Below are 26,015 nucleotides of genomic sequence, written 5' to 3'. Positions count from 1 at the left end.
AAAAAAAAAAAAAAAAAAAAAAAAAAAAAAACAGAAAGAAGAAGAGAAATGGAAGGTGGAGAAGAAAGGGAGATGACGACGGGGGAGATAAAATGAAGGGCAGAGTCTCCCATTTCTAATCTCTCTCTCTCTCTCTCTCCCATGAACTCCACTTTTTTTTGTGCTCCACCAAAAAGCCAAAGTTTGTGGCAGTAATCAGCGAGCAGCGGAAGCGGAAGCAGACGCAGACGCAGAAGCAGAAGCAGAAGCGGCACTGCAGAAGCAGCAGCATTCATCCGGTGCTTACTACAAAACAGAAAGAAGATTATAAAAGGGCTCCATGAACCAAACCCATCTCTGCTAATTTTGCCTTTTGTTTTTCTTTTTAATCCCTAAACAAAAAAAAAAAAAAAAAAAAAAAAAAAAAAAAAAAAAAAAAAAAAAAAAAAAAAAAAAAAAACANAAAACAAAAAACAAAGAAAAAAATCTCCCCCTTCTTCCCTCCTTTTTCTGTCTACAAAATCTCTCTGCTAGAAATTCAGAGAGACCCCACATCCATATAACGCCTACATAGATTGAGTTCCACGATCCGAAATCTTTTTCTTCAAACCCCAAACCCAAACCGTATATATTTTCCCCTCATTTTCCCAATTTCTTTTGTTTCTATCTCAATTTTATATTTATTTTTATCATTTCTTATCTTGTTTTTCCATATATAAACCCATCCGCCTTCAGTTGTGGCTACTACAAGGAGGTTACCTTCTGATTCCGGTGCTTTTGCTGACTGGGCGGCTCCGTCTTCCTCCGCCGGCCGCGCTCCCCCTGATGACCTCTCTCTTGGCTTCAATGCCACTCCTGCTGTCGCGCCAATTGCCGGACCCCCTGCTCCTATGTGGTCCGCCGCCGCTGCCGCTCAGAGGTCTCTCAATTATGGCCTTGGATCGGAGATGGGAATGGTCGGGTTACGAGATGTGTACGTTGTTGCTCCAGCTGCTTCTTTCAATCCAAATCCTCACCATCACGACCCTAATCTCATCTCTGATGATCATTCACTTGCCGTCTCTAACTCCGCCACCGCCCTCGGTGTCGGAGTAGGCGTCGGTGTTATTCCGCTTCTCACTGCTGGCCCCTGCCTCGGCGTTGAGGAGGATAATCTCTTGGGTAGTCGGAGTGGTAGCAGAGGCGGAGGGATTCAGCTATGGCAGCAGAATCAGCAATCGACGCAACATTATTTGAAGAAAACGCCGTCGTCTTCTCTCGACCATCACCTCCATAATGCCTCCGGTACGAACGACCTTATCGGAGGAGGAATCGGCGTCTTTGGCGGTTTAGCTTCGTCGTCCTCGGCGACGACCACGTGCCAGGACTGTGGGAACCAAGCGAAGAAAGATTGTAGTCGTGGACGCTGCAGAACTTGTTGTCGAAGCCGAGGGTTCGATTGTGCGACTCACGTGAAGAGCACGTGGGTTCCTGCAGCCCGTCGGAGAGAGCGACAGCTCATGGCCATCACCGGAACCGCCGCAGACGGCTCTTCAGGTTCCGCCTCCGGCACGAAGAAACCGAGGCTTATAGCCTCTCAAACCACTTCTCACACTTCCACATCCAACACCACTCCTCCAGGAAGCATCGACACGAGCTCCAGTCATCAAGGTAAGAATAATAGCCCCAAAATTTAGGGTTCCTTGTTTTTCGGCGTCTACGAATATTTTTTTATTTGTCGAATCGTTTGGTTCAGATGCAGGATTTAAAGAGGAATTACCAGGCCAAATACGTGCACCGGCGGTTTTCAAGTGCGTGAGAGTGACGGCAGTGGATGACGGCGAGGATGAGTACGCGTATCAAGCGGTCGTGAAGATCGGGGGTCATGTTTTCAAAGGATTTTTGTACGATCAAGGCGTTGATGCCGGAGATGGCTTTCCTAATGTATCGGAACTGCATTTGAGCGACGGCGGCGGTGGAAGCAGAAATAATCGGAATGGTTCTTCTGCTCCGTTTGTCGATCCATCGGATGTTTACAACGTGGCCGCCTCCGGCAATGGTGGTGCTCCAGGTTTTCTCGGTGGTTCAAATTATGGTAATCAAATCCGCTGATATATTTTATTCTAATTTTCTTAACGGTTCAAGGTTCTTCCCAGAATCAATTGGAAGCCAAGGATCTGCAACTGTGTAATCTCATCGGACTCTTCTTCCTTCTCTACTAACCCAATTTTCCCTTGAATCCAATTTATTTATGTCTCGTCATCTTCTTGGACTGATTCAGATTGTGTATATCTCACTTCGTTCAACATATTCTCCTTACTCAATATTCAACTCTTTTCATGCCTTTGATCTTTCAGCTTCCATTACTGATCTCTCAATTATTTATTCTATTATTTTTTTGTGCTTGATGCAAATTTGTTGGTTTCTGTTCTTGATGATAATCTCATTATTATAGGTATCGACTGCCTGCATGCTTCTCGTTTCAGTGCCTTGATTTTTCTATGTCCCTCTTGATTCCTTTCTTGATTAGCAATTCTTGTTATCTTGGCTAAATCTACAGTGATGGCTGTTCATTTGTTTAATATTAAAATCAGTTGTGATAATCATAGGGACGTGAGCCACCTTATCTCTTTTGTCCATGCTTGTCTTGTGTGCGCTTACTGTTCGCCATGTGACTGACAAGTTCTTGTTTTCTCTTGATGGGTATTGGCATATATTCCTAACTAGTTGGCCCTTTTCTATTTGGTTGATTTTTGTTCTTTATGAAAGACTGCTAGTTCAAGTGTGCTGCAAATTCTGAATTTCATTGTTAGGTACTGGATTTAAGTCGTTGGTTTCATAGGCTGCTGAGGTGTCAGCCATCATAAGCTTGAGTAAATGAGAACATTAAGAACGATGTCTTTGTCCGTTTGCTATTTGTGAGATCCACGTCGATTGGATAGAGGAACATAGCATTTCTTATATGAGTGTGGAGAGAGTAAAAAACATTTTTTTGTTAGGGTGTGAAAGATCTGAAGTGAATGCCTAAAATTGGGTAATATCTACCGGCGGTGGTCTTGGACTGTAATACAAATGGTATCAGAGCCCGTCATCAGATGGTGCAAGACACTTGACGGAGTAGGGTTAGATAGTAGACGCGGTTTAAAACCGTGAAGTTTTAATGGCAATATGTAATGGACTAAAGCGACCAATATTTGCTAACGGTGAGTTTAGTCTGTTATACTATTCCACTTCTTTTAGTCCACTAGCTTGACATCTATATTCGTCGCTCTTTTTGAAATCAATGTTTTTTCCTTCTCCTCTTCAGAATTCAAGTCTTAGAACCACCATTTTCTTTGAACACTGAATCACGTTTTGGTTGCTCATCTATGACATCGAATTGGTATCTGTTCTAAAGGATTTTGCATGTGGGTTGTTTTGAATGAATGCTTTTCCTCATTGCCGATGACAACCTAAGATGTTGAATTACTGTAGTTATTGTTGCTCATATGTGTTTAAGACACCTTGCTGGGCTTTGAATACTTTCATTGAATGCGTGCATTATATGTGCAAAGAAGGTGGTTAGACTGTCTCCATGGATGTCTTCTCATGTATTTATTGCATTACTTTTGTGGCTTTTGGAACAATGTTTACGTTTCCAGAATTGCAAATTCAGATTGCTGTGTCCGTTTACGAGCATAGCGTGGGCACTGCCAGGCAACAATAAGGAATTTAGGGATTCAGAGCTCCATAACCAAAGATAAGTATACGGATTTCTGCTGTTTTTTTTTGCCCCTTTGTCTCTTTTGGATTTAATATCTTAGTGGTTAGTTCCACCTTTTGTTTCTTTAGATGCATGAAGTACTGCCATTATTGACCACAATTTCTGGTTTCAGCCAATCATTATCCCTTTTTAGTTTTTTTTTTAAAAATAACTTGGATTGTTTATTAAGTTTTCTTTTAATTTTTTGTGGTTTGTTTTTGTTGAGATATGATTCAAAAAGATATGATACGGTAGTTGAGGTATGATTTAAATATTCAAACTTTAGTAGATTGTTGGTAGATTTGAATTTTTTTAGATTTACATGATTTACTATTTCTGTTCCAGTGTATAAACTATAAATACGAAAATTGTGCAATCTCTGCATCAAGTCCTGCATCAAGTCAGTAGACAATAATAAAACATGCAACATTCATCTTTTCTATTTATTCTATCTATTCTATTTATTTTATCTATTTTTATTTCTTTGGCATCCTTTTTCCAACGGTTTTTGCATGGAAATGATATTATTTATGGTTTATGATCGGAGGAGTGAAAATGGCAACTAAATCGCATATGAAGAGTGTTTGGGGTTAGAATCTCTTTATTAGGTACAAAATCTCGAAATTATTTTTTTTAAGGTAATTTTGAATGATTTTTAAATTTCGAAATTTATATGTTTTCAACATTTTTTTAATGCACAAACGAACAAATGTCGTAATTTTGTGAGGGCACATCATTATAACTTTTTGGATTTTTTTAATTAATTTATTTTTAATATTTATGTTCTCGTGAGACGGTTTCGCTGACCTCCAACATTTGAACGCGAAAAGATTTGCAGAATTTCCATGTTTAGGGTTTTTTCAACTAATTTGTTTCGAACTCTTTTTTACTCCTTTTTTCTCCTCTTACACGTCATTTTAGTGATATGATAATTTAATTTTATTTATTTTTAATTGGTTTTTGAAAAATATAAAACGTCGAATTTCGAATCCTCTCTCATTTTGGTTGTACTTACTAGACTATGTTTTGTTTTCTCTTCCTCGTCCATATCTTCTCTCTTTCTTTCACTGATGAGCGATCTATTTCCTTTTTCCCTCCAATACTTAGAGATTGGTTCGATCTTCCGCATTTCGTCACTTCTATAATGTTCTATATAGATTGAGTCCTCGTCGTCGTAGAACAGACGATTGCGGCTCATTTCGTTTCAGTTATGCTGTAACCACCGCGATCGACGATCTTTGTTGGTTTTCCGGCGATCGACGAGGTTTACAGGTACGCTTCTCGCGTATTAGTATTTTGTAATTACTTTTATCGATAGGTTTGAGGCGTTTTATGTTTTGGAACTGATCGGAAAATTTATGCAAATAAAAAGTCATGAAATCGTACTTTTAGTGGTTGTTTCTGAGTTCCTATGCGAAAAGGAAAAGTTAGTTTCAGTGTTGTGAGGGATGGAAACAAGGAGTGGATGATCAGATAACAATAGGCGTGACATGAGAGGAAGAGTCGGAGGGCTGTCTGTTTCATTTATCTCTCTAATCTATTCCTAGAGATCGGTTCGATCTTCCACATTTCTCCTACTCTATAGTGTTCTCTCTAGATCGTGTCCTGGTCGTCGTATTGCCGATTGTTGCTCATTTTGCTTCAGTTTTGGTGGAACTACCGCCTGATTGTGCGAATAGTGACGACTACGGTCTCTGTAGGTTCTCCTGCGTTCAGCGAGGATTTCAGGTACTCTTCTCGCGTGTTAGTATTTAGTGATTACTTTTCTCGATCGTTTGAGGCGTTTTCCATACGTTCTGGAACTGATCGAGAAATTTACGGATAGAAAAAACGTGAAATCATACTTTTGTCGGTTGTGTCCGAGTTCCAATGCGACAAGGAAAAGTTAGTTTGTGTTGTGACGGATGGAAACAAGGAGTGGACGAGCAGAAAAGGATAGGCATGACACGAAAGGAAGAGTCCGAGAGCTGTCTATTTCCTTTTTCTCTCTAGTCTTTTCCTAGAGGTCGGTTCGATCTTCCACATTTCTCCTATTCTTTAGTGTTCTCTCTAGATGGAGTCTTCATCGTCGTAGAATAGCCTATTACTACTCATTTCCCTTGATTGTGCGAATAGTGACGATTACGGTCTATGTAGGTTCTCCGGCGTTCAGGGAGGATTTCAGGTACGCTTCTCGCGTGTTAGTATATGGTGAATTACTTTTCTCGATCGTTTGAGGCGTTTTCCATACGTTCTGGAACTGATTGAGAAATTTAAGCAAGGAAAAAACGTGAAATCATACTTTTGTCGGTTTTGTCCGAGTTCCAATGCGACAAGGAAAAGTTGGTTCGAATGTTGAGGGACAGAAACAAGGAGTGGATGAGCAGAAAAGGATAGGCATGACATGAAAGGAAGAGTCGGAAAGTTGTCTATTTCCTTTTTCTCTCTAATCTATTCCTAGAGATCGGTTCGATCTTCCACATTTCTCCTATTCTATAATGTCCTCTCTAGATCAAGTCCTCGTCGTTGTAGTATAGCCTATTGCGACTCATTTCGCTTTAGTTTTGGTGGAACCACTGCCTGATGGTTCAAATAGTGACGACTACGGTCTCTGTAGGTTCTACGGCGTTCAGTGAGGATTTCAGGTACGCCTCTTGCGTGGTAGTATTTAGTAATCACTTTTCTCCTTCGTTTGAGGTGTTTTGCATACGTTCTAGAACTGATCGAGAAATTTACGAAACAAAAATCGTGAAATCATACATTTGTCGGGTGTGTCAGTTCCGCGAAAAGGAAAAGTTAGTTTCAGTGTTGTGAGGGATGGAAACAAGTACTGGATGAGAAGAAGAGGATTGGCATGGCATGTAAGGATGAGTGGGAGGGCAAGTCTAAGCACATTTTTGGAGGTTAAGTTCAAGTAAAGTAGGAGTTCAGCCTCTCAGACCTTAAAACTTTGCTGTTTGTTTGGCCTTTTGCAATGCCATGAAATCTGGCTATCTGAGCAGGAGAATCTTCATTGCTTCCGTCACTTCTGTTCACAGCCTTCCCGCTGCCATCACTTTTACTTTCCTTTCTTCTTTCTCTTAAAATTTATATTTCCGTTAACAAGAATTTTAACCTTACATGCATTAGCATCCATAGAAAGTAACGAATGAATGGTGCAGTCATTGGAGGAAAGTTGTATACTATCCTTTTGTAGGTTTTGATTTTTCTAATTATTTTCGTTGCCTATCTGATTCCTTATTTCTTTACACTTGAATTTTTAAATAAAAGATTTAATAAATCTTTCGTTGATGATTGAATAAAGATAAACAAGGCTTTGGTCGTTGAATTTTTCACTTTCATACTTTGCATGTATGATCATATGAATTCATATTCTTGTTTTTGACACGCTATTTTTCTTTGATTTTCTCCTATGAAATATTGTTTTTTTTTAAGTCTGAAAAACAGTTTTAATAAGTATGATTAATTAATGAAACATATGATGAATTCATGTGTGATCGTAAACTATCGGACACTTTTATATAAATTCAATTGACTACTATTAGTTACAATTTTTTTAGAAAAAATACTTTTAGTCAGGGAACTTTTATCAATTTACATGCAAATTTTAAGTTCGGAGGTTAATTTGTGTTTGACAAGCCAAAAGGAATTTGAAATCAGAATGGAAAATTTCCCTCGTATTCGGTAGAAAACAAATTCCTACACATTAACTGACTTTGACTTCCGAACCTAAAATCCTGGACTCGTGCTCGTCCGTCATGTTTTTTTTTTCTCATTATTATCTTCATACTTGATATTTTGGCTGAATGCACATTATGATACACTTTGTTACTTCAGTCAATTTACTCATCCGTTTATAATTCTATAGTTTCTCAACCTTGTGGTATAGATCATTCGTTAACAAAAACTCGATATATGCTGACATAAAACTTCTCAACCCATTGTTTAGCTAAATTAATTTTTATACACGTCCACTTTGTGTACAAATTAGTTTGAAGAGGTAAGAAACCAAACAAGTTAGAACCCACATTTTTTACCATTAATAATTTATTTACAATATTTCAAAATAAAATATGATTTCAATAGTCATGGATACCTGAGAATTAATTTTTATCTGTTCTAAGTTGAAGACATGATAAATAACCAGATTCAAATGGTATGGTTGGATGACTCATTTTGTATGAAAGGTCAAATGCAGAACAGACAGATTTTCAAAAATTGCTTGTGACAGAACTTTTTAAAAAATAGTTTTAGCAACCATATTGTTGCCATTTCAGGTAATCAGTCAGTGTCCACAAAAAAGGAGATTCAGGGGTTGTTATAAAACAAAGAAATAAAATATATTTTGAAAATACTAATCAATAAAAATAAAGATTTGGGTAAAAGAAAAACACTAGATGCTAATTACTGTATCCACAATCGACAATAATTATTCGATCGGCTATATTAATAAAATAAAAGCAAATTCCCTTTATGCCTTCCATTGCGTACTTTTATCTAATTTTTGAGATATAACTGGATATCTAATTAAAACATGCAAAATTGAAAAGAAAGTAATTGGGGTATTCAAAAGGAGATGGATGCTTAATTTTTAGTTTAAAGTAATTTGAAACACTAACTAGAGTTCCTGGGTGGAGAAGTGCAAAATAAGATGGAAGCATATTTCTGATTCTAAGACTGAGAATTTTTCCTACTTATTAAGCAAATAAATAATAAAAAAAAGTCGAATTCCCTCACCTATGTTTCCATACTTGAAACACTGATGCCCGTGAGCTCGATTTGCGCCACTGCCGTGTTGATCGCGTCAATTACATCCATTTTCCCCCGTGTCAGAGCTTCATCCATGGGAGTTTTCTCATGGCTATACACAAATATAATGTTTAAAATTTTACGAACAGATAGAGATCCATTTTATAATGTTTTTATTAAATCTCTCATCTAGTTATATATAACATACCTGTTCAATAGGCTAACATTCGCTCCTGACAAGATCAACTTCTCAACCACCTAAAGGAATGAGTGAACAAGTTGTGAAATAGAATTTTTACGATAAAATTAAATTAAATGATAAATTTAGTCTCTTAAAACTCTAAGAAGAAGTATTTAATAAGTTTCTAAATTATCTAAATTTTCTATTTCAAGTCCAACTTGTAAAATAGAACTTTTAAGTGTCAAAAATTATTACCCCAATGAATATAAAATTAAAAGTTTAAAAATTCTTTTAATAAAACAAAAATCAATTATGTTTAGTAGGTTTGAAAATTCAGAAAATGTTGAATAAACAAACAATCTATCAACTACAAAAATAAAAGTTTTAATGTTCTATTTGATACGTTTGAAGTTCTTGAACTTATCCATTATTGAAGTTAGGAGATATATAAGATATGAAAAATCAAAAACTAAACCTAGAAATTAGCTATAGAATTTAGAGCATTACCTCAATATGCCCGTTCAGACATGCCCAATGAAGTGGTGTATTCTTCTCTGCATTTAAAGCATTCACATCCTGCTCACACTCGAAGAGGTTAAAAATAAGATTGGAGGGTCAAGATTGCATGGGTAAAATTCGCTGAATCCAATCACAGGATTTAAAATGATAAGTTAAAATTGCCATTTTCATCAAACAGAAGATTAAAATAAAATAAAATTGGGAAGATACAGAGTAAGGCAAGTCGGTGACAAACATACAAGTGAACAAACGGAATTGAACTGTATCCAGTATAAAACACTACAACAGATAATATATATAGCGGGACTAGAGTCGTTGGAGAAATAACCAAGTTCAAATCAATCAGACAAAAGGAATTGTAGCAGTCCAAATTCATTAACTAAATAGTTCAACAGCCAGAATGACGTCAAGAATGATGATGATACGGTAATATAATCATCATTATGGATAACACAGATGCATGGAAAACTGATGCAAGGAGCTGTTTCTTGGGAAAGGCCAACCCCTCTGTCAACTGTTAGTCAGTGGAGAAAAATAGATAACCCAAGCAGCAGGTAAAATTACAAGAAGTAGATATCTTACCACTCCCTTACTTATGAGAAACTCCACTATCGAAAGATGTCCATTGGCAGCAGCCATGTGTAGAGCTACAATCAAATAACAGAGATTACAATGAAAGAGCTGACTTGATAGCATTCTCAATGACTCCATACTCACCGAATGGTCTAGAAATTAGCAAAATATTCTTACACCCAAAACAAAATCAATGAAGTTCACATCTGAGAACCTCGACTAACTAAAAAATTGTTGTTTGTAAATTGAATTACAAAATATACCACGACTGAAAGTATGAGTATGTTCAATAGAGTAAAAGTCCCCATTCAATAACCATCTTGTTTATGATTTTTTCTGTTTTAAAATATTGCTCGTTTCTTAAACACTTTTGGTTAGGCGTTTCACATTTCTTAAAAACACTTTTCAATTGTAAGCCAAAATTAAAAAAACAAAATCTAAAATGTAAGAACTACATTCTTTTTTTTTTTCTTTTTTTTTAGTTTCAAAATATTGGCTTCATATTTCAGAACGTTTCCAAAAATAGGTAACAAAACAAGAAAGCTATAAAAGAAAATAGTGTTTATGAGCTTAGTTTTCAAAAACAAAATGTTTATCAATTCAGCATTAAGTGTTTTTTAATAGGAACAAAAGCTTTAATTGAAATGTTGGAATAGCTGAGGGAACATAAGTCGTAGACTAAACTTGTTAAATCATCAAGCAACCTTTTTGGTTAACGAGTGATTTAACAGGGATATCAAAGTTTTCAACAAACCACTTCAACACTTCCCCAACTTATGGGATTGAAAATATGACATCAGAGGGTTTGAACATAGGACCTCATGCTCTAACTCCTACTCTGATACCGTTTTGAATCACCAATCAATCATCTCATAAGCTTAGGCATTTTGTTTAATGGCGATTTAACAAAAACTCATAAAATAATTGGATTTCTATATCAAGCTATTGTGATGCACATAAATAAATTAAAAAAGCATATTGTCAAATATTGAAGAAAAATACCAGTTCGGCCCTCGGAATCCTTGGAATCGAGGTGAACACCAGCAGAAGCAAGACTTACTACATCATCGATATCATTGTATCTCGCAGCCTGTCAAGTGACATCACAAAATCCAAGTCCTTCATTACTGGACCCTTAAATAACAAATATATAGATCAGTTTCTCAAATATGATGTACTAAGTTTCCAAAATCATTGCATAGGTGATCAATTTGCTAATCCACAGTATTCTTGTTGTTTGTCGTTTCCTTGGTCAAAATGCGAACCAAAATGCTCTCCATGACGTTCTATGACCTTATGATGACTTAAAATTGAAGAAACATAGCTTCTACCACGACACTTAACACGGCAGAGTAGTGTTCAGTTTAGATTCCTTATCATCGAATAGGAAACATCATTTTAGATTCCTTAGCATCGAATAGGAAACATCCGCATTTTCTAGAAATTTGCTTGTTATAATTCAAACCAAAAGCTTCAATGAACCGCAGATATTATGTAAATTCTGAAAAATACAGAAAAGAATAACAGTCACATACGAATTTTTCATTTATGCTTTCTCGAGAATTGGTTGAGGACAAGTACTGAGCGACTTTTATTGCTATTTAAACATGTGGTATAAAAGATTGAAGGTTCACTGAACTGAAACGCGAATTCGTTTAAATGCACCAAGGAAAACTATATGTAAGATTGATAAGAAGATAAAGAGATATGGAAGGAAAACTATACGGAAGAAAAAGTGAACAAACCAGAAATAAATGTTTTAATAAAGAAAGAGGATGAAGATTTTACATCAACCAGAGCTTCGATGTCATCCGTAGTTGTTCCCACGGTACTCTGCTCTTCCAATCGATTCTCTTCCACTACCATCGTGCTGCCGCTGAAGTCTCCAATGTGAAGAATCCTTGACAATCTGGACTGTAACTCTTCCTGACGATCGCCTAATCAGTCTAACACTGGTAAAGAGAAAGTGAACCAGAGAACACGCAGAAACCCTAAATCGGCGATTCTAGGAGAAGAGAGCGAAGCACCTACTGGTCGCAGCGTCAGAGCAAAGCTAGAGCTTGAGGCGTAATTCCCGCGTTACTGCCGCATTTTAAGTTATTTAGTTTTACCGGGTCACCCGACTCGATAGTCAACCCGAATGTCGGGCAGGCCGAACGTAACTATTTCATGGGCCCAATAAACTAATGGTATGGGCCGCTTATGGGAAAATATTAGGTCACGATTTTTCAGGGAAGAAAAAATATATAATTATCGAGAGAAATAAAATATTCTTTTGGGGCTAAGTATATGCATTGACAAAAAAAAAAAAAAAAAAAAAAAAAAAGATTAAATTATGTTTCTTGTCCCTCAATTTTTTAAAATAAATTTAATCGGTCCCTACTCCGTTTGATATATTGTTTAGATATTTTTTCTATTTTAAATATAGAACATTTAAATTAAAAAAGTAACGATATTTCCTCTATCTTCTCTAATTCACTAATTAATCTTGATTAAGCTTTTGATTTATAGTGAGTGGTTTAACATGATTTCTAAGTTTTGAACAGTTCACTTCAACAAGTGAAAATCAATATAAATTAGAAAGGAAATGACACTATAGAGTTTGAACTACCTCCTTTATGATACCATTTTAAATCATCAACAAATAAAATAATTGGATTTCCAAATGAATCGATTGTAATGCACATAAAAAATATATGTATATATTGTCAAATATGGAAGGTAAGAAATACCAGTTCGGCCACCGGAATTCCTTGGAATCGAGACGAACACCAGCAGAAGCAAGGCGCGTTACATCATCTACATCATTGTATCTAGCAGCCTGTCAAGTGACATTACAACATTTAAGTCCGTCGTTACTGGAGCCTTAAAAACCACCAATATCTTGATCAATTTCACAAGTATGATGTACTACTTTCCTAAAATTATTTCATAGGTGAACAATCCGGTGTTTTCGGAATTCAAGTTGTTCATACATTTCCTAGGTTAACATAGGAACGAAAATGCTATTCATAACGTTATATGACCTTACGATGACTTGAAATTGTAGAAACAATGCTTCTACCACTGTACTAAACTCGGCAGATCAGTATTTGATTTAGATTCCCTACCATCGCATAAGAAACATTCGCATTTTCAAGAAATTTGCTAGTTGTAATTCAGACCAAAAGCTTCATTGAACCGCAGATATTGTGTGTGAATTCTGAGAAATATTGAAAAGGATAACAGCCACATAGGAATCTTTCACTTGTGAGTTTCTCGAGAATTGTTCGAGTGCAATTACTAAGCGACTTTTATTGCCATTCAAGAATGTGGTATAAAAAATCCATGGTTCACTGAAGTTCAACGCTTATTCGTTTAAACGCACCACGTAAAACTCTATGAAAGATTGATAAGAAGATAAAAAGATATTCTGCAATGGAAGGAAGAGAGAACAAACCAGAAATAGAGAATTTGATACGGAAAGAGATTGAAGATTTTAAATCAACGAGAGCCTCGATGTCATTCATCGTTGTTTCCACGGTGCTCTGCTCTTCCGATCGATTCTCTTCCACCACCACCATCGTGCTGCCGCTGAAGTCTCCAACGCGAAGAATCCTTCACAATCTGGAATGTAACTCGCTCTGACTATCTCCTAATCAGTTTAACACAGTAAAGGGAGAGTGAACCAGAGAACACGCAGAAACCCTAAATCAGATATTCTAGGAGAAGAGAATGAAGCAGCTACTGGTTACAGCGTCAGAGAGAAGCTACAGCTTGAGGCGCAAATTCCCGCCTTATTGCCGCCTTGCAAGTTCTATAGTTTGTATCGGATCCTCCGACCCGATAACCGACCCGAATATCGGGCACGCCGAAGGGGGCAACTATTTCATGGGCTCAATTTTATTGGGCCGTAAGCTAATGGCCTGGGCCGCTTTTTACGTCGGGATTTACCGCGAGAAATAAAATGTTTTTTGGGCTAAAGATATGCAAAATAATAATAATAAATAAATAAAACCCATAAAAAATGATAAGTTTGAATTTTTTTTAATCTTTACGCGTTAAACTTAAAAAGAAATAATTTATAAAATCTTTGAGAATATTTCCCTTTATAAACGTGAGATATGAATTATTTTACTTTTTTGATAATTGACATGTATTTATTCAAAATTCAATTCTAGCTGTTATATTCAAAATATATATAAAAAAAATGTTTTATTAAAGGGAAAAATTATATTCACCGAATTGATTGGAAAACCCCAATGTCGGTTGAAGCTAAATTACGTAAAAGGGTTTAGAATAAAACAAGGGAAGTAATTTGGGTCAAAAGAAATCAAATTTGACTATGAACATATATAACCCTGAACTTAATATAAAAGAGGCTTCATCTTCACAAGTTCTCAAATTTTTCACCAAGAACTCTTTGGATCTCAAGTAGATAATATTTTCGAGCATCTGTTATTTTCTCTTCTGGTTCAGAATAATTCTCATCATCGCCTTTCTTTTCAAAGTTTTGATTTGTGCTGAAGAACTGTTCGCGTCCTGTGTAATCTAAAGCGAGAAAGATCGGAGGAGAAACCCTCGCGTACTCGCTATGACTTCTTCCGGAATCTCTCTCAAAAGCGCCGAATTGTCAGATGCCGTTCAAGACCTGAAAGTTTGCGACCAGGTTTCATTCTCTCTCTTCATTTCGAAGTTGATATACTTTCACGAACTTTCTTTATCGTATAAAATCAGCGGCGTAAAACTTGGCGTGGGAATGGTCGTCTCCGATTTGTGTTGAGAGTTTTAATTAGAAGATTTGTTTTGATTTAGTCTCGTTGTCATTCATTTTCAAGATTTGCTTTTCTGGGGGGCTTATTGAAGTCTGAGATCGTCGGTTCAGTCTTGTTTTCTTTCATTGTCTAGATTACGCACATCGGGAGGCTTGCTTTCTGCGTTTATCATCTAGGAAGAATATGGTTAAAACGAATTGAATTCATGTTTGTACCATAAGAAGCAGAAGCAATTGTTTGTGTTTATCCGACTGCCAGTTTGGATTGCTTCGTCTCCCACTTGCGAATTTGGTCGATCTCCTGCGCATGCTTATTTATTTTATGAAAACCTTCCTCTGTTGCAATCAGAGTTGCATATCTATGATTCTGTTGGTCTTTTTTCAATTATTTGCGCATACATACTTCGAGGATTGCCAACTTGCTGTACTTGCACGTTCAGGAGGAAATGTGGAAGAAGTTAGAAATGCAAAGAACAGGGCATGGGAGTCATGGCTCATGTGCAATTTGCTTAAATAAAATATCTCTGCCAGAAACTGCTTTAGTTAGAGGTTGCGAACACGCCTATTGGTTAGTTCTAATTGATTAATCTTTTGTCTACTAATTAATGTTTTTTATGGAATGACTTTCACCTGCTTCAATACATTAGGTAATTGTTGATCTGTTTCTTTCCAGTATTTGTATGGGAATCCTTTTTGCAGTTAAATGTTGAAGTTCTATAGATGGTGTAATTCTAATGCCTGCTTTTATCATTTTTATTTCATTTTGTTGCGACTATATGCTTGTAATGGAGATGGAGTGTAAAGTTCTTGCGAACATATATTCCCGGGACTCTGCTAAACTTTGTGGGAGAAAATTCAATGTATCCATATTGTCTTTTGTGCAATGTTTCTAATATTACTTGAGGTTGTTCGGGTTTAATTGAAGAGGTATGCTGTTCTAGGCTTATAACCAAAGCATCTTGGAGTAAGGAAATTGTATGGTACTGAGCCTAATGGAATCTATAGTTTGATTTTCTTTGAAATGCTTGCTTGATGAGACTTGGATAGAAATTTGTTGTTCTTTGAAGCATTAGAAATTTTGTCCTTGTTTGTTTGTGGAATGAAGGTGACCTTTTTATAGCTGTGCATATGGGCGTTATCTTATTTTGTTTCATCTTTCTTTTACTTTCATGAAGTACGACTTGCATCCTTCGATGGGCCTCATACACTCAAAAACCCACTTGTCCGCAATGTAAACATCCATTCGAGTTCCTGATTGTGCATCGTTCTCTGGACGGGAGGTATGTCCTTTCATCGTTTTATGGACCTTTCATCGTTCTCTTGACGGGAGTTTGAACTCTAGGTGGCCTGGTACCTTTTTTAAGTTTCCGTTCTTACAATATATTGTTTGTGCATTGTTTAGCATCCATGACTATATGTTTGAGGAGAGCGTATGCCTACTTCTAAGAGCTTCGTGGTATGAGCCACTGATTGTTAAAGATCGGGAGGAAACCTATGATGATCCTGAGGAGTACTATCCTTATGAGGATCAGGACGAAGAGCTTGAGGAAGCTTACCTGGGTGATTCGCCAAGTCTCCGAATCGGCAATCGGAGGTGGGGAGACAATGGTTACGTAAGGGCAGGTCGACAAGAAGCCCGACCAGTTTTAAGGCCAGAGTTTTCTGGAGCTAGCTCATCACGGGAGCCTACGACAAAAGATGCTTCCAAGGATAAAACAGGTCGACGAGCTAAAAGGGCATTGAAACGGGAAGCTGCTGATAAAGCTGCAGCAGCTAAGCATCAAGAACATTTAGCTAGGTTTGGCCTGAATTAACTTTATGTCGTGCTCCTGTATAGAAATAAGCCTGCGCTTGACCTTGTGTACAGTTTCTAAGATTCATTTTAGTTTGCTGGGCGATGTGCTTTACCAGATGCTGGTAGCTCCAAAGAAATCTAAGATGGAGATCATAAATACCTACGAGGTGTACCATTGAATTCTTTATATAAACATTGGCTCTCAAAAGTAATCATAAAAGTAATAAAACTTTACCAATCTCTTATTTTTTTTTTTTTTAGGGTTATTGTTGAGAATTATTGGGAGTGAATTTCTGGTTAATTTTCTAGAAGATCATGAGTTTATAAGTAAGAAATACTAGAAAGTCCAAAGTAAAGCTGTGAGCCTAGCTCAAAGTGGACAATATCTCTATTGGTTGGTACGAGACTTTTTGGAGACTTTTTGGGAAAAGTGGATAATATCATAAAAGTGGATAATATCGTAAAAGAGATAGATGACTTTAGTGTTTGCTATTCCGTATGAAATTAAGTGGAAGAAGCTTGTACTTTAACAATTTGGCTAAATTTGTCCTCATTTTATCAAACTTGTTTGAATTGAATTCATCCACCCAACATATATAAAACTGAAAAAACGTTGAGCGTTCGTGCCGATCACTCCGAAAATTGTGCTTGGCCTTTACTCGGCCGCAGCAGCCTTCCGGATCCGAACAAGGTTAAAAAATTTAGGCCAATTTTCCTTTAAATTCAAAATAATCCCACAAATAATCCCAAACAAGTTTTCGTTCCTAGAATTGTCAAAATACATGTCTGCTCACCAACAAGACCAACTTCTTCATCAACCAAAGATTTTTAAATATCACCTCAAAAATCTCGTCTTGCAATCAACCCTGGTTGGTCCAACTAATAATCCCAAGCTCTCCTTCACTCTCAATCAGGCTTGTAGCCATGAAAAACTCTGCACAAGTTTGAGCTCGAGATCACCAAACAATGGCGGTTTGCTTTCAAAAACGATGCATTACAGACGATTCAACCACCCTCTTCTCAACATCCAACTCGCCGGAGGAAACCACCAGTGTTTCCTCCTCTTCTTCCCACCACCACTCCCCACCGTTACCCACCGCTTCCATTTCCATTAAGAAACTCTCTGTCAGGAATCTCTCATTTTCTGTTCTTCCAAAAAGTTCATTTCCCGAGCTGATTCGAAGACCCAAACCCATTAACGTTCTCAGCTCTGTCTCATTTATGGCAAGAAGTTCTCAAGTTCTCGCCATTGTTGGCCCAAGTGGAACTGGCAAATCTTCTCTGCTCAGAATTCTATCAGGGAGAGTGAAAGAGAAGGATTTCAACCCCAAATCGATCTTAATTAACAATCAAACGATGAAAAGTCCTGAGCAATTGAGGAAGTTATGTGGGTTCGTGACACAAGAAGACAATTTGCTTCCTCTTCTGACTGTAAGAGAAACCTTGATGTTCATGGCCAAATTGAGGCTCAGGGAATTGGGTTCAGAAGAGATAGAAGAAAGAGTAGAGAGATTGATGCAGGAGCTTGGATTGGTTCATGTGGCAGACAGTTTTGTAGGAGATGAAGAGAAGAGAGGGATATCTGGAGGAGAAAGGAAAAGGGTCTCAATTGGAGTTGAAATGATCCATGATCCACCAATTCTTCTCCTTGATGAGCCAACTTCAGGCTTAGACAGCACTTCCGCCCTTCAAGTGATTGAGCTTCTCTCTTCAATGGCTACAACTAAACAAAGAACAGTGATTCTTTCAATCCATCAACCAGGCTACAGAATCCTCCAATACATTTCCAAGTTCTTGATTCTATCCCATGGTTTAACAGTTCATTTTGGAAGCCTCAAATCACTGGAAAAGAGGATCGGTGAAATGGAAATTCAAATCCCAATTCAATTGAATGCCCTAGAATTTGCTATGGAAATCATTGATAAACTGAAAGAAGAAGAAGAAGAAACCCAGCTCTCCTCCTCCCCAGATTGGCCAGAAGAAGCCATTGAAAGAGTTCAACAAGATAACAATACCAGCAAACAGATATCATTCTTTTCCACATCAAATTTCCTAGAGATTATGATTCTTTGCTCAAGATTCTGGTTGTTATTATACAGAACAAAGCAGCTATTTCTAGGAAGAACATTGCAAGCCATTGTTGGAGGAATAGGGCTCGGAAGTGTTTACCTGAGAGTGAAAAGAGATGAAGAAGGAGTTGCAGAAAGATTAGGGCTCTTTGCTTTCAGTCTCAGTTTGCTTCTCTCTTCCACAGTTGAATCTCTCCCCATTTTCCTCCAAGAACGAAGGGTTTTAATGAAAGAAGCCTCAAGAGGAGTCTACAGAATCTCCTCTTACATGATAGCCAACACCGTCGTCTTCCTTCCATTTTTGCTCGCCGTCGCCGTTCTCTTCGCCGCTCCAGTCTATTGGCTCGTAGGGCTAAATCCGTCGATCGAGGCCTTCGCCTTCTTCACGTTCGTCGTTTGGCTCATCGTAATGATGGCTAGTTCGTTGGTGCTCTTCCTCAGCGCCATTTCGCCGGATTTCATCACCGGAAACTCCTTGATCTGCACCGTCCTAGGCGGATTCTTCCTCTTCTCTGGCTACTTCATTCCGAAACAGAACATTCCGAGATTTTGGATGTTCATGTACTACATCTCCCTGTATCGGTACCCTTTGGAGGCGATGCTGGTGAATGAGTATTGGAATGCTAAATTGGAGTGTTTTTCGTGGATTGATCAAGCGCGGCGACCGGTCTGCGTTCTCACCGGCGACGATGTGCTGAAGAACGCAGGCCTTGGTGGGGATATTCGGTGGATGAATGTGGGGATTATGATTGGGTTTTTCGTGTTCTATCGATTGCTCTGTTGGATTGTTCTTGCTCGCCGAGCTTCCACAACAACTATATGATTTCTCATCAACTAAACTTATGTTAATCAATAAAATGGTTTCTTTTCTTAAATCACAAACGTAATTCATAATTTTTTTTTATATATATGTAATATATATATTTATATGCATAATATATTAATAATATTATGATATAAATAGAAGGATTAAATAATAACACTAATTTTAAAAAAAAAATGTTGCATGTCTACTTTATAATTATATTAAATAATATAATTTTTTTGTTAAAAAAAAATTAAAATAATTATTGGTAAGTAAAAGAAAATAAAATAATATTTAGAACTTTACATGAACACTGAAATAAACTAAAAAATGAACCACCAATTAGGGACTCTTCTTTTATTTGTCGATGCTGACTTGGCCATTTAAAGGACCACTCGCTATTGTCTAATTCTTAAAACTTAATAAATGACACTTAATTCTTTATTTATTTATTTATTTTTTTTTTTTTTGCGTGTTTAATGCATGAGGGAAAGTAAAGCGGCAATGATACATTAAAAAATAAGAAATTAAACTTATATTTATTTATTTTTTATTTTTTTAGTTTTAGAAAACCTGGTAAATTTTTATTTTAAATTTTGGGGGAGAATTTAATATCAAGGGTAAATAATACGTGCAAGAAAAAGATTGAGCATTAATAGAATTAGGGTTGCCAAACATTTTTAATGCTAAGTATACAGCTAATTCAACATCTCAATTGAATTTAAAATAAATAAGATTCTTTAAAATTCAACCAGAATTGATAAATGTCATTAAAAAAAATATGTTTAATTAAAAAAAAAAAACAAATGATTGCATGCAGGTTGCTAGTTGATCCAATTTTGGAGAAAAACATCAAATTTTATCCTAATTTTATCGGATTGTCTCAAATTTTTTTTCTTTTTCATTTTAGGAAACCACGTAATTTCTTAGTTTTTTTTTTTTTTTTTTTTTAAGGAACCTCATAAATTTAGCACCTAATTTATTTGGGGATTGACTTTAATACATGACCTATATCAGGCTAGGGGAAAAGAATACGCGTGAGAGGAGATACAATATAATATAATTAAGGCTTGCCAAACCCTTTTCATTAACACTAAATTTGAACTATTTTATTAGTCACATGCATATATCTTTACTAGTTAAACTATATACGTGATATTCTATTGCATATAATATCTTGGTAGATGATACTGACCAACTTATATCACCACGTACTTAATCTTGAACTTCACTATGTCAAAGATATTTAGTCATGAATTATAGTTTACTATATATATATCACTTTGGTATTTTATTATAGGCAAATATCTAGATATTTGCCTTTTATTATTATCGCTTAGTATAGGTATATTCTCATTTATTATTCTTTCCATATCCTTATATTTTATTTGATTATAAATAGATAATTTTCACACTATTTATAGTAGTTTTAGCAAATATTCTCCCACCATAGCATTATCAAATTATTCCATTATTGTTACTCTTAATTGCTTTTATTTACTAATGGTAAGAAAGAAAGAAGAAAAAGATGGGAACTTACAAAATTAGAATAGGCATAAACTTTTGAAGGGTACCAAAAGGATATTCCCAAAGTAAATTTATGCAATATTTTTGGGTATAATATACTACAAAAGTAAGGGATCTTTAATCCCCTACACTTTTGTTCAAATGGGAATTTAATTTATACAAAAAAAAAAAAAAAAAAAAGTTTTAAATTGATCCATAAAAGTTTGTCACAATCCAAAATGTGCACCAAAAAGAAGGCCCCATGTAAAGTATTATATTGCGGAGGACACGGTTGGTTACCACATCGATCTCCATAAAGAGCCCTTCCCACAACCTTATTTGTCCTTAATTTTTTAGGGGCTTCGGAGTTTGGCGAAGCCACCACGTTTGAGCCATTTTCCCACCCGTTTTTGTCTTCTTCGGTCTCTAAAGGGTTGGCGTTGAATTGAAAAACCCTTTTGGACCCAAATTCTATTGCTCTTCCTCTTGTTCAATCTCTTCCTATTTGACTCCTTCTTTTACATCTCCACTCCCTTCTGAATTTCTGATTCTTTCGTTTTTTTCTACGTTTACTTCTTATGGTATGAATCAATGCCGTTTCAGTAACGCTGTGGTTTTCGTTTCTTTCATCGTTTCATTTGACTCACTCTTTCCATTTTTCTCTGGTTTTGATTTTGTGTTGAGTTTTGACTGTTTCACCCCAAATTTCTGAATTCCAGATCTGGATTTGTCATTTCATATTTTGTTCTTCTCTGGTGTTGAATTTAGTTGAATGTTTGGGGATTAGCAGATTTTCATTATCCGTTTGACTTTCAGGTGCAGCATTCTATGAAATGACAAGAAGCTGCTAACGTTTGATGAATCGAAACCAATGATAGGGAGGAAGACATCGCCAGGTTTTCTGGTGCTATTGGCTCTTGGCTTTTTTTTTGCTTCTTATAACTTGCTTACCATGTCTGTACGCTACAAAGCTTCGAAAGGGAGTGAGTTGTTTGATCCAGTTGTTCGAGCACCTGATGGAACAGAACGGGCAGGGAAAGGTATTCAAAAATTCCATGTTGCTGTCACTGCAACTGCTTCTACTTACAGTCAATGGCAGTGCCGGATCATGTATTATTGGTATAAGAAAGTGAAGGATATGCCTGGATCTGACATGGGCGGCTTCACTAGAGTTTTGCATTCAGGACTTCCAGATAATTTGATGAAGAAGATTCCAACTTTTATTGTTGATCCTTTGCCGGAAGGCTTGGATCGGGTGAGGAACATTGTTTTTTTTTGTCTGCTTGATCTCATGTCCTGTTCTGTTTGGGTGTTTTTGTGTTTGGCTGACCTTAATGAACTGAATTTTAATGAAAAATTCAGGGCTATGTTGTTCTAAACCGACCGTGGGCTTTTGTGCAATGGCTGGAGAAAGCAAACATTGAAGAAAAGTAAGATCGTTTTTGAGTTTTTTCTGCTAAAGATTTTCCTTTCCCTTTGATGAAATCTGAGGACAGGTGATTTTTGATTGATGCAGTTATATACTAATGGCAGAACCCGATCATATCTTCGTTCGGCCGCTGCCGAACTTGGCTCACGGAAAGAATCCGGTTGGATTTCCGTTCTTCTACATAAGGCCAACTGACCATGAGAAGATCCTCAGGAAATTCTATCCAGAGGAGAATGGTCCAGTGACCAACATTGACCCCATTGGCAATTCTCCTGTTATCATCGAAAGGGTAAACTTCTGAATTAGAAGAACAGCCAAGAGATGAAATTGTACCTTCGATTCGAAGTCGAGTCGAAGTTGCTATAATATATTGAGCTGCTTCTTCAACTTAGGATGATCAATAGTTCTGAATCTACTGACTGAGTTTTCTCTATTAGGCACTTCTGGAGGAGATTGCACCAACATGGGTGAATGTATCCTTGAGAATGAAAGATGACCCCGTTACTGATAAGACGTTCGGTTGGGTGCTCGAGATGTGAGTTCTTCTGGGATTGTTACTTCGGATCGATGTAACCAGGTTTGATCTTTGTATGAATTTGTTCATGTAGGTACGCCTATGCTGTAGCTTCTGCATTGCACGGTGTTCGGCATACGCTCCGCAAAGATTTCATGCTGCAGGTTTCACCTATTTTGATCCATAAAGTGGTTATATTTTGGAGGCCTGAACAGATTATTGACTTCCTGTGCTTAAGTGTTTCAGCCTCCTTGGGACTTAGAAGTTGGTAAGAAGTTCATCATTCACTATACCTATGGATGCGACTACACTATGAAGGTACAGATTATTCTTTAGTTATCAAAGAATTTCATTAGTAATTCTAAGTAGTCTATATCTTAACTCGTCTTTTAATGGCCAGGGAAAGCTGACATATGGTAAGGTCGGGGAATGGCGCTTCGACAAGAGAGCATATATCAAGGGTCCTCCACCAAGAAATCTTTCCTTACCTCCTCCCGGAGTTCCTGAAAGTGTAGTAAGTAATCTGTAACCTAATCTCATCTTCTGCAGAACCTATTTCATGAGATTTGGTTAAATTTTCGAGTTTATAAGTCGATTCTCTCGAGAAAATTGCGCAAACTTCTGTAAGTTTATGGATGTGTTGCTCTGATTTGGTTTTGCAGGTAAGGCTTGTAAAGCTGGTAAATGAGGCAACTGCAAATATAGCTGGTTGGGGGGACGCATAAACTGGTGCGGTTGATGGGAAGCATACACTGTTAGGAGCAAAATCTATGGTGGGGTTGTGATCAAAGTCGCCCAAATACAAATCAGTTTGAGAAGGGAGAAAAATATAGAGAGGGGAATTGTAACCTATGAAAAATAAATATATAATATATCTAACTTTTGAGATAAACCACATAATATACCATTAAATTCTTTACTGTTAGTATACGCTTGGCTTTCACAAATTATGCAAATTTATGTTGAACTACTTAAAAGTCAAAGATTCGAATTTTTCATAAATGATTAAATATTATAAATTTTAAATGAAATGATATTTTAAATCACTCGTTATCTTTTAAAAGAAAAATACGAATTTCATCCATAAATGATAAATGATAAATGAAAGGGAGGGCCCTTTAAACGGCTCCAATCACCTGAAGGCCGTTACAAATTCCATGCAAACAATTTAATTATTGGACCCCCAATAATGCCAAGAAGCCAGTCTGTAATTCCCCCTCCAGAGTATCGGTTTTGTTCCTATTGTGGGATTGGGGTTTTTCTTGGTATTCCCATTATACTCCTCATTAGTTCGTCCGTTTCACGGTTTTTAAACTCTCTGGTAAGTAGGATTTTTCCATCCTTATAAGAAATGTTTTGTTTTCCACTCCATCAAATGTGAGCTACATCCATTGGAGAGGGGAACGGGTGTAGAAACCTTTCTCTAACAGATGTATATTAAAGTCGTGAGGTAAACAACGATACGTAACAGGCCAAAGTAGACAATATCTACTAGCTAGCGGTGGACTTGGACTCGGAACATTCTTAATCTTCCTTATCTCACAAATATTAACATATTCATATTTCCAAAGAAGGCACAATGATGGAGCAGCATAGTGTGATAATATATTCAAACAAGATAATACCATGATTCGCATTTTTCTTTTCACTAGAAGATTCTTGCTTAGGTAGCAAGGATTTATAGAAGCCTTTGCCATTAGTATACACAAGGATTCCTATGTACATACATGTGCTACACAACAAGCCCCAATGGTGTTTTGTATACATATATAGAAGATGGATGCTCGGGTAAAACACGACGATGAAGATAAATGGTTCGTATAGCACCTACCGAGTATCTGTCACAATTTTGGGGTGCTTTTGTTCATCTCTTTGTCAGTTCCAACTAAACCATTTCCTATTGCTAAGCTCCAAACTGAAAGCTGAATAAGTTGCCTTCTATAAGGAATTAGACAATTCTTTAGGCCTGTCACATTTAACATATAATAAACAACTGAACCCAAGACACTCTCAAAAGAGACCCAAATATGTGATGCTGAGGCGTACCTGTGACACACACGGTTCGGTAAAGAGTAGCGATACGAACATCGCCCTTCGTAACCATATTAGGCCTTTCTAAGCACTCGAGAAATGCCAAATCAGCCTTTAACAACTCCGCTTGATTGTGAGTGTCATAACCAATATCATGGCAATAACAACAGAAGTCCAGCCAATCAATTGGTCGTTTATCCCAAATGAGAGACCCGTTGTCTTTCCCGCTAGACCAATTTGGACCACAGTAATGTCCATAACGTGGAAGCAGGTGAGAAAGAAAGGCTCTTACACCCGTATGCCATGGAACTTTACACACATAGGGTTTGAACCGTAAAGGGGATTCTCCACCTTGGTTCTCAATGGCTCTATCACGTTTCACTTCCCTTTTCAAGTTTCTATTAATAATTGCTTTCCCATTGCCATTATTTTCCCAAGGAAGCAGTGAAAGAAGGGAAAATCCCCATTTTCTGATATCAAAACGAGTATTTCGATGCCCTTGCTCCACCATGGCGCTTGAGTGCTCAAGACTTGGACGCAAATCATTGCTTCTTTGGGCACAAAACCAGGGAATATTATGAAGAAACTCCAAGTTCATCGCTAAGATCTCAAGAACTCACGGCCGAATTACACAAAATTGGCACCATACCAAATCTGCCAAGCATTTGAGCATCATTATCAACGTCAAATAATCAGCATACGAATTTCGATCCTTTTAGACGTCAAACCTCTAATACGATTGCATCAAAAACAAAATCAGGAAAAGGCTAGTAGCTCTGAAGTAAAAATGGTTAAATTCCAGTCCATAAAGTTTCGGGCGACAGAATAGGGTAAAAAATTAACAAGAAAAGTTGCTTTCTCGACAGCCAAACAGATTAATTCCTCCTATGGACGAAAATGAAAATGTAAATGATAAACAGAGATGAAGAATTACATACGAAGAATCCAGTAAGCGAGGAACAGACTTGAGGGAATCCGTCAACTGCCGAAGTAGATAGAGAACATTTCCTTCCAGTAAGAAGCCAGAGGATAACGGAGAGAAAATTCTGGCAAGAAAATTTTCCCGAGAAAATTCCCTTTCATGTCGATTGACAAATTTTCGTTCCTTAACAGATTACCCCATTACCCAACGCACCACACGCATTAAGCCCGTACAAATAACAAATTTGAGAATTCTTAATTGAATTATTCAACCTTTTATATTTTATTTTAACTTTTAAACTTAAAAAATAAAATTAATTTTTAATTAAATTAAAATAAAATAAAATTTGTTTGACCAATACATTGGTGTGAAACTGATATATTTTCCGCTGAAATAAACAATAAAAATATTAATTTTCTAAATAATTATAAATAATAATTTATTGTACTGATATGTCAATTTTTTACCATTTATGTTAAGATAAAATAAC

At 36.8% G+C, this 26,015-nt stretch overlaps 6 protein-coding genes across 13 annotated transcripts; 4 read left to right on the top strand and 2 right to left on the bottom strand.

Annotated features, from left to right (window-relative positions):
• Positions 1–6: 6 nt before the first annotated feature.
• Positions 7–2,314, top strand: LOC111484595 (protein LATERAL ROOT PRIMORDIUM 1-like). Its single transcript, XM_023131258.1, has 2 exons — positions 7–1,629; positions 1,715–2,314. Exons 1-2 carry the CDS (start codon positions 870–872, stop codon positions 2,068–2,070), a joined length of 1,116 nt encoding a protein of 371 aa, XP_022987026.1. The 5' UTR covers positions 7–869; the 3' UTR covers positions 2,071–2,314.
• A 5,871-nt stretch (positions 2,315–8,185) lies between these two features.
• On the bottom strand, positions 8,186–13,422 carry LOC111484598 (ankyrin repeat domain-containing protein 2A). 3 transcript variants are annotated; one of them, XM_023131265.1, is made up of 7 exons: positions 11,733–12,022; positions 11,490–11,653; positions 10,704–10,791; positions 9,711–9,775; positions 9,117–9,185; positions 8,637–8,686; positions 8,186–8,540 (listed from the first exon to the last, which is right to left on the bottom strand). In XM_023131265.1, the coding sequence occupies exons 2-7, from the start codon at positions 11,565–11,567 to the stop codon at positions 8,417–8,419; spliced, it is 474 nt and encodes a 157-aa protein (XP_022987033.1). In that variant the 5' UTR covers positions 11,568–11,653; positions 11,733–12,022; the 3' UTR covers positions 8,186–8,416. The 3 variants fall into 3 exon arrangements, with proteins under 3 accessions (XP_022987033.1, XP_022987034.1, XP_022987031.1); XM_023131266.1 differs by lacking the exons at positions 11,490–11,653; positions 11,733–12,022 and adding an exon at positions 13,186–13,422 and having other exon boundaries at positions 10,704–10,793; XM_023131263.1 differs by having other exon boundaries at positions 11,490–12,021.
• Positions 13,423–14,078: 656 nt separating this feature from the next.
• On the top strand, positions 14,079–16,494 carry LOC111484597. Its single transcript, XM_023131262.1, has 4 exons — positions 14,079–14,349; positions 14,895–15,022; positions 15,630–15,734; positions 15,857–16,494. Exons 1-4 carry the CDS (start codon positions 14,275–14,277, stop codon positions 16,266–16,268), a joined length of 720 nt encoding a protein of 239 aa, XP_022987030.1. The 5' UTR covers positions 14,079–14,274; the 3' UTR covers positions 16,269–16,494.
• Positions 16,495–17,167: 673 nt separating this feature from the next.
• On the top strand, positions 17,168–19,187 carry LOC111484594 (ABC transporter G family member 23). The gene has a single exon (XM_023131257.1). It carries the CDS (start codon positions 17,216–17,218, stop codon positions 19,139–19,141), a length of 1,926 nt encoding a protein of 641 aa, XP_022987025.1. The 5' UTR covers positions 17,168–17,215; the 3' UTR covers positions 19,142–19,187.
• Positions 19,188–20,952: 1,765 nt separating this feature from the next.
• On the top strand, positions 20,953–23,390 carry LOC111484596 (hydroxyproline O-arabinosyltransferase 3-like). Of its 3 annotated transcripts, XM_023131261.1 has the most exons (10): positions 20,953–21,210; positions 21,452–21,669; positions 21,760–21,884; positions 21,992–22,059; positions 22,146–22,347; positions 22,496–22,593; positions 22,667–22,736; positions 22,819–22,890; positions 22,973–23,086; positions 23,235–23,390. In XM_023131261.1, exons 2-10 carry the CDS (start codon positions 21,501–21,503, stop codon positions 23,295–23,297), a joined length of 981 nt encoding a protein of 326 aa, XP_022987029.1. In that variant the 5' UTR covers positions 20,953–21,210; positions 21,452–21,500; the 3' UTR covers positions 23,298–23,390. The 3 variants fall into 3 exon arrangements, with proteins under 3 accessions (XP_022987029.1, XP_022987027.1, XP_022987028.1); XM_023131259.1 differs by having other exon boundaries at positions 21,452–21,884; XM_023131260.1 differs by having other exon boundaries at positions 21,446–21,884.
• A 762-nt stretch (positions 23,391–24,152) lies between these two features.
• On the bottom strand, positions 24,153–25,746 carry LOC111484353. Of its 4 annotated transcripts, none has more exons than XM_023130901.1 (3): positions 25,542–25,746; positions 24,619–25,257; positions 24,153–24,538 (listed from the first exon to the last, which is right to left on the bottom strand). In XM_023130901.1, the coding sequence occupies exons 2-3, from the start codon at positions 25,199–25,201 to the stop codon at positions 24,414–24,416; spliced, it is 708 nt and encodes a 235-aa protein (XP_022986669.1). In that variant the 5' UTR covers positions 25,202–25,257; positions 25,542–25,746; the 3' UTR covers positions 24,153–24,413. The 4 variants fall into 4 exon arrangements, with proteins under 4 accessions (XP_022986669.1, XP_022986671.1, XP_022986668.1 ...); XM_023130903.1 differs by having other exon boundaries at positions 25,538–25,734; XM_023130900.1 differs by having other exon boundaries at positions 24,619–25,333; positions 25,542–25,734.
• Between the last annotated feature and the right edge of the window lie 269 nt (positions 25,747–26,015).

This window comes from Cucurbita maxima, unplaced genomic scaffold, assembly GCF_002738345.1.
Source record: "Cucurbita maxima cultivar Rimu unplaced genomic scaffold, Cmax_1.0 Cma_Scf00009, whole genome shotgun sequence".
Taxonomy (NCBI): Eukaryota; Viridiplantae; Streptophyta; class Magnoliopsida; order Cucurbitales; family Cucurbitaceae; genus Cucurbita; species Cucurbita maxima.
The sequence above is the reverse complement of the archived record's forward strand: the minus strand, read 5'-3'. Positions and strand labels throughout refer to the sequence as shown.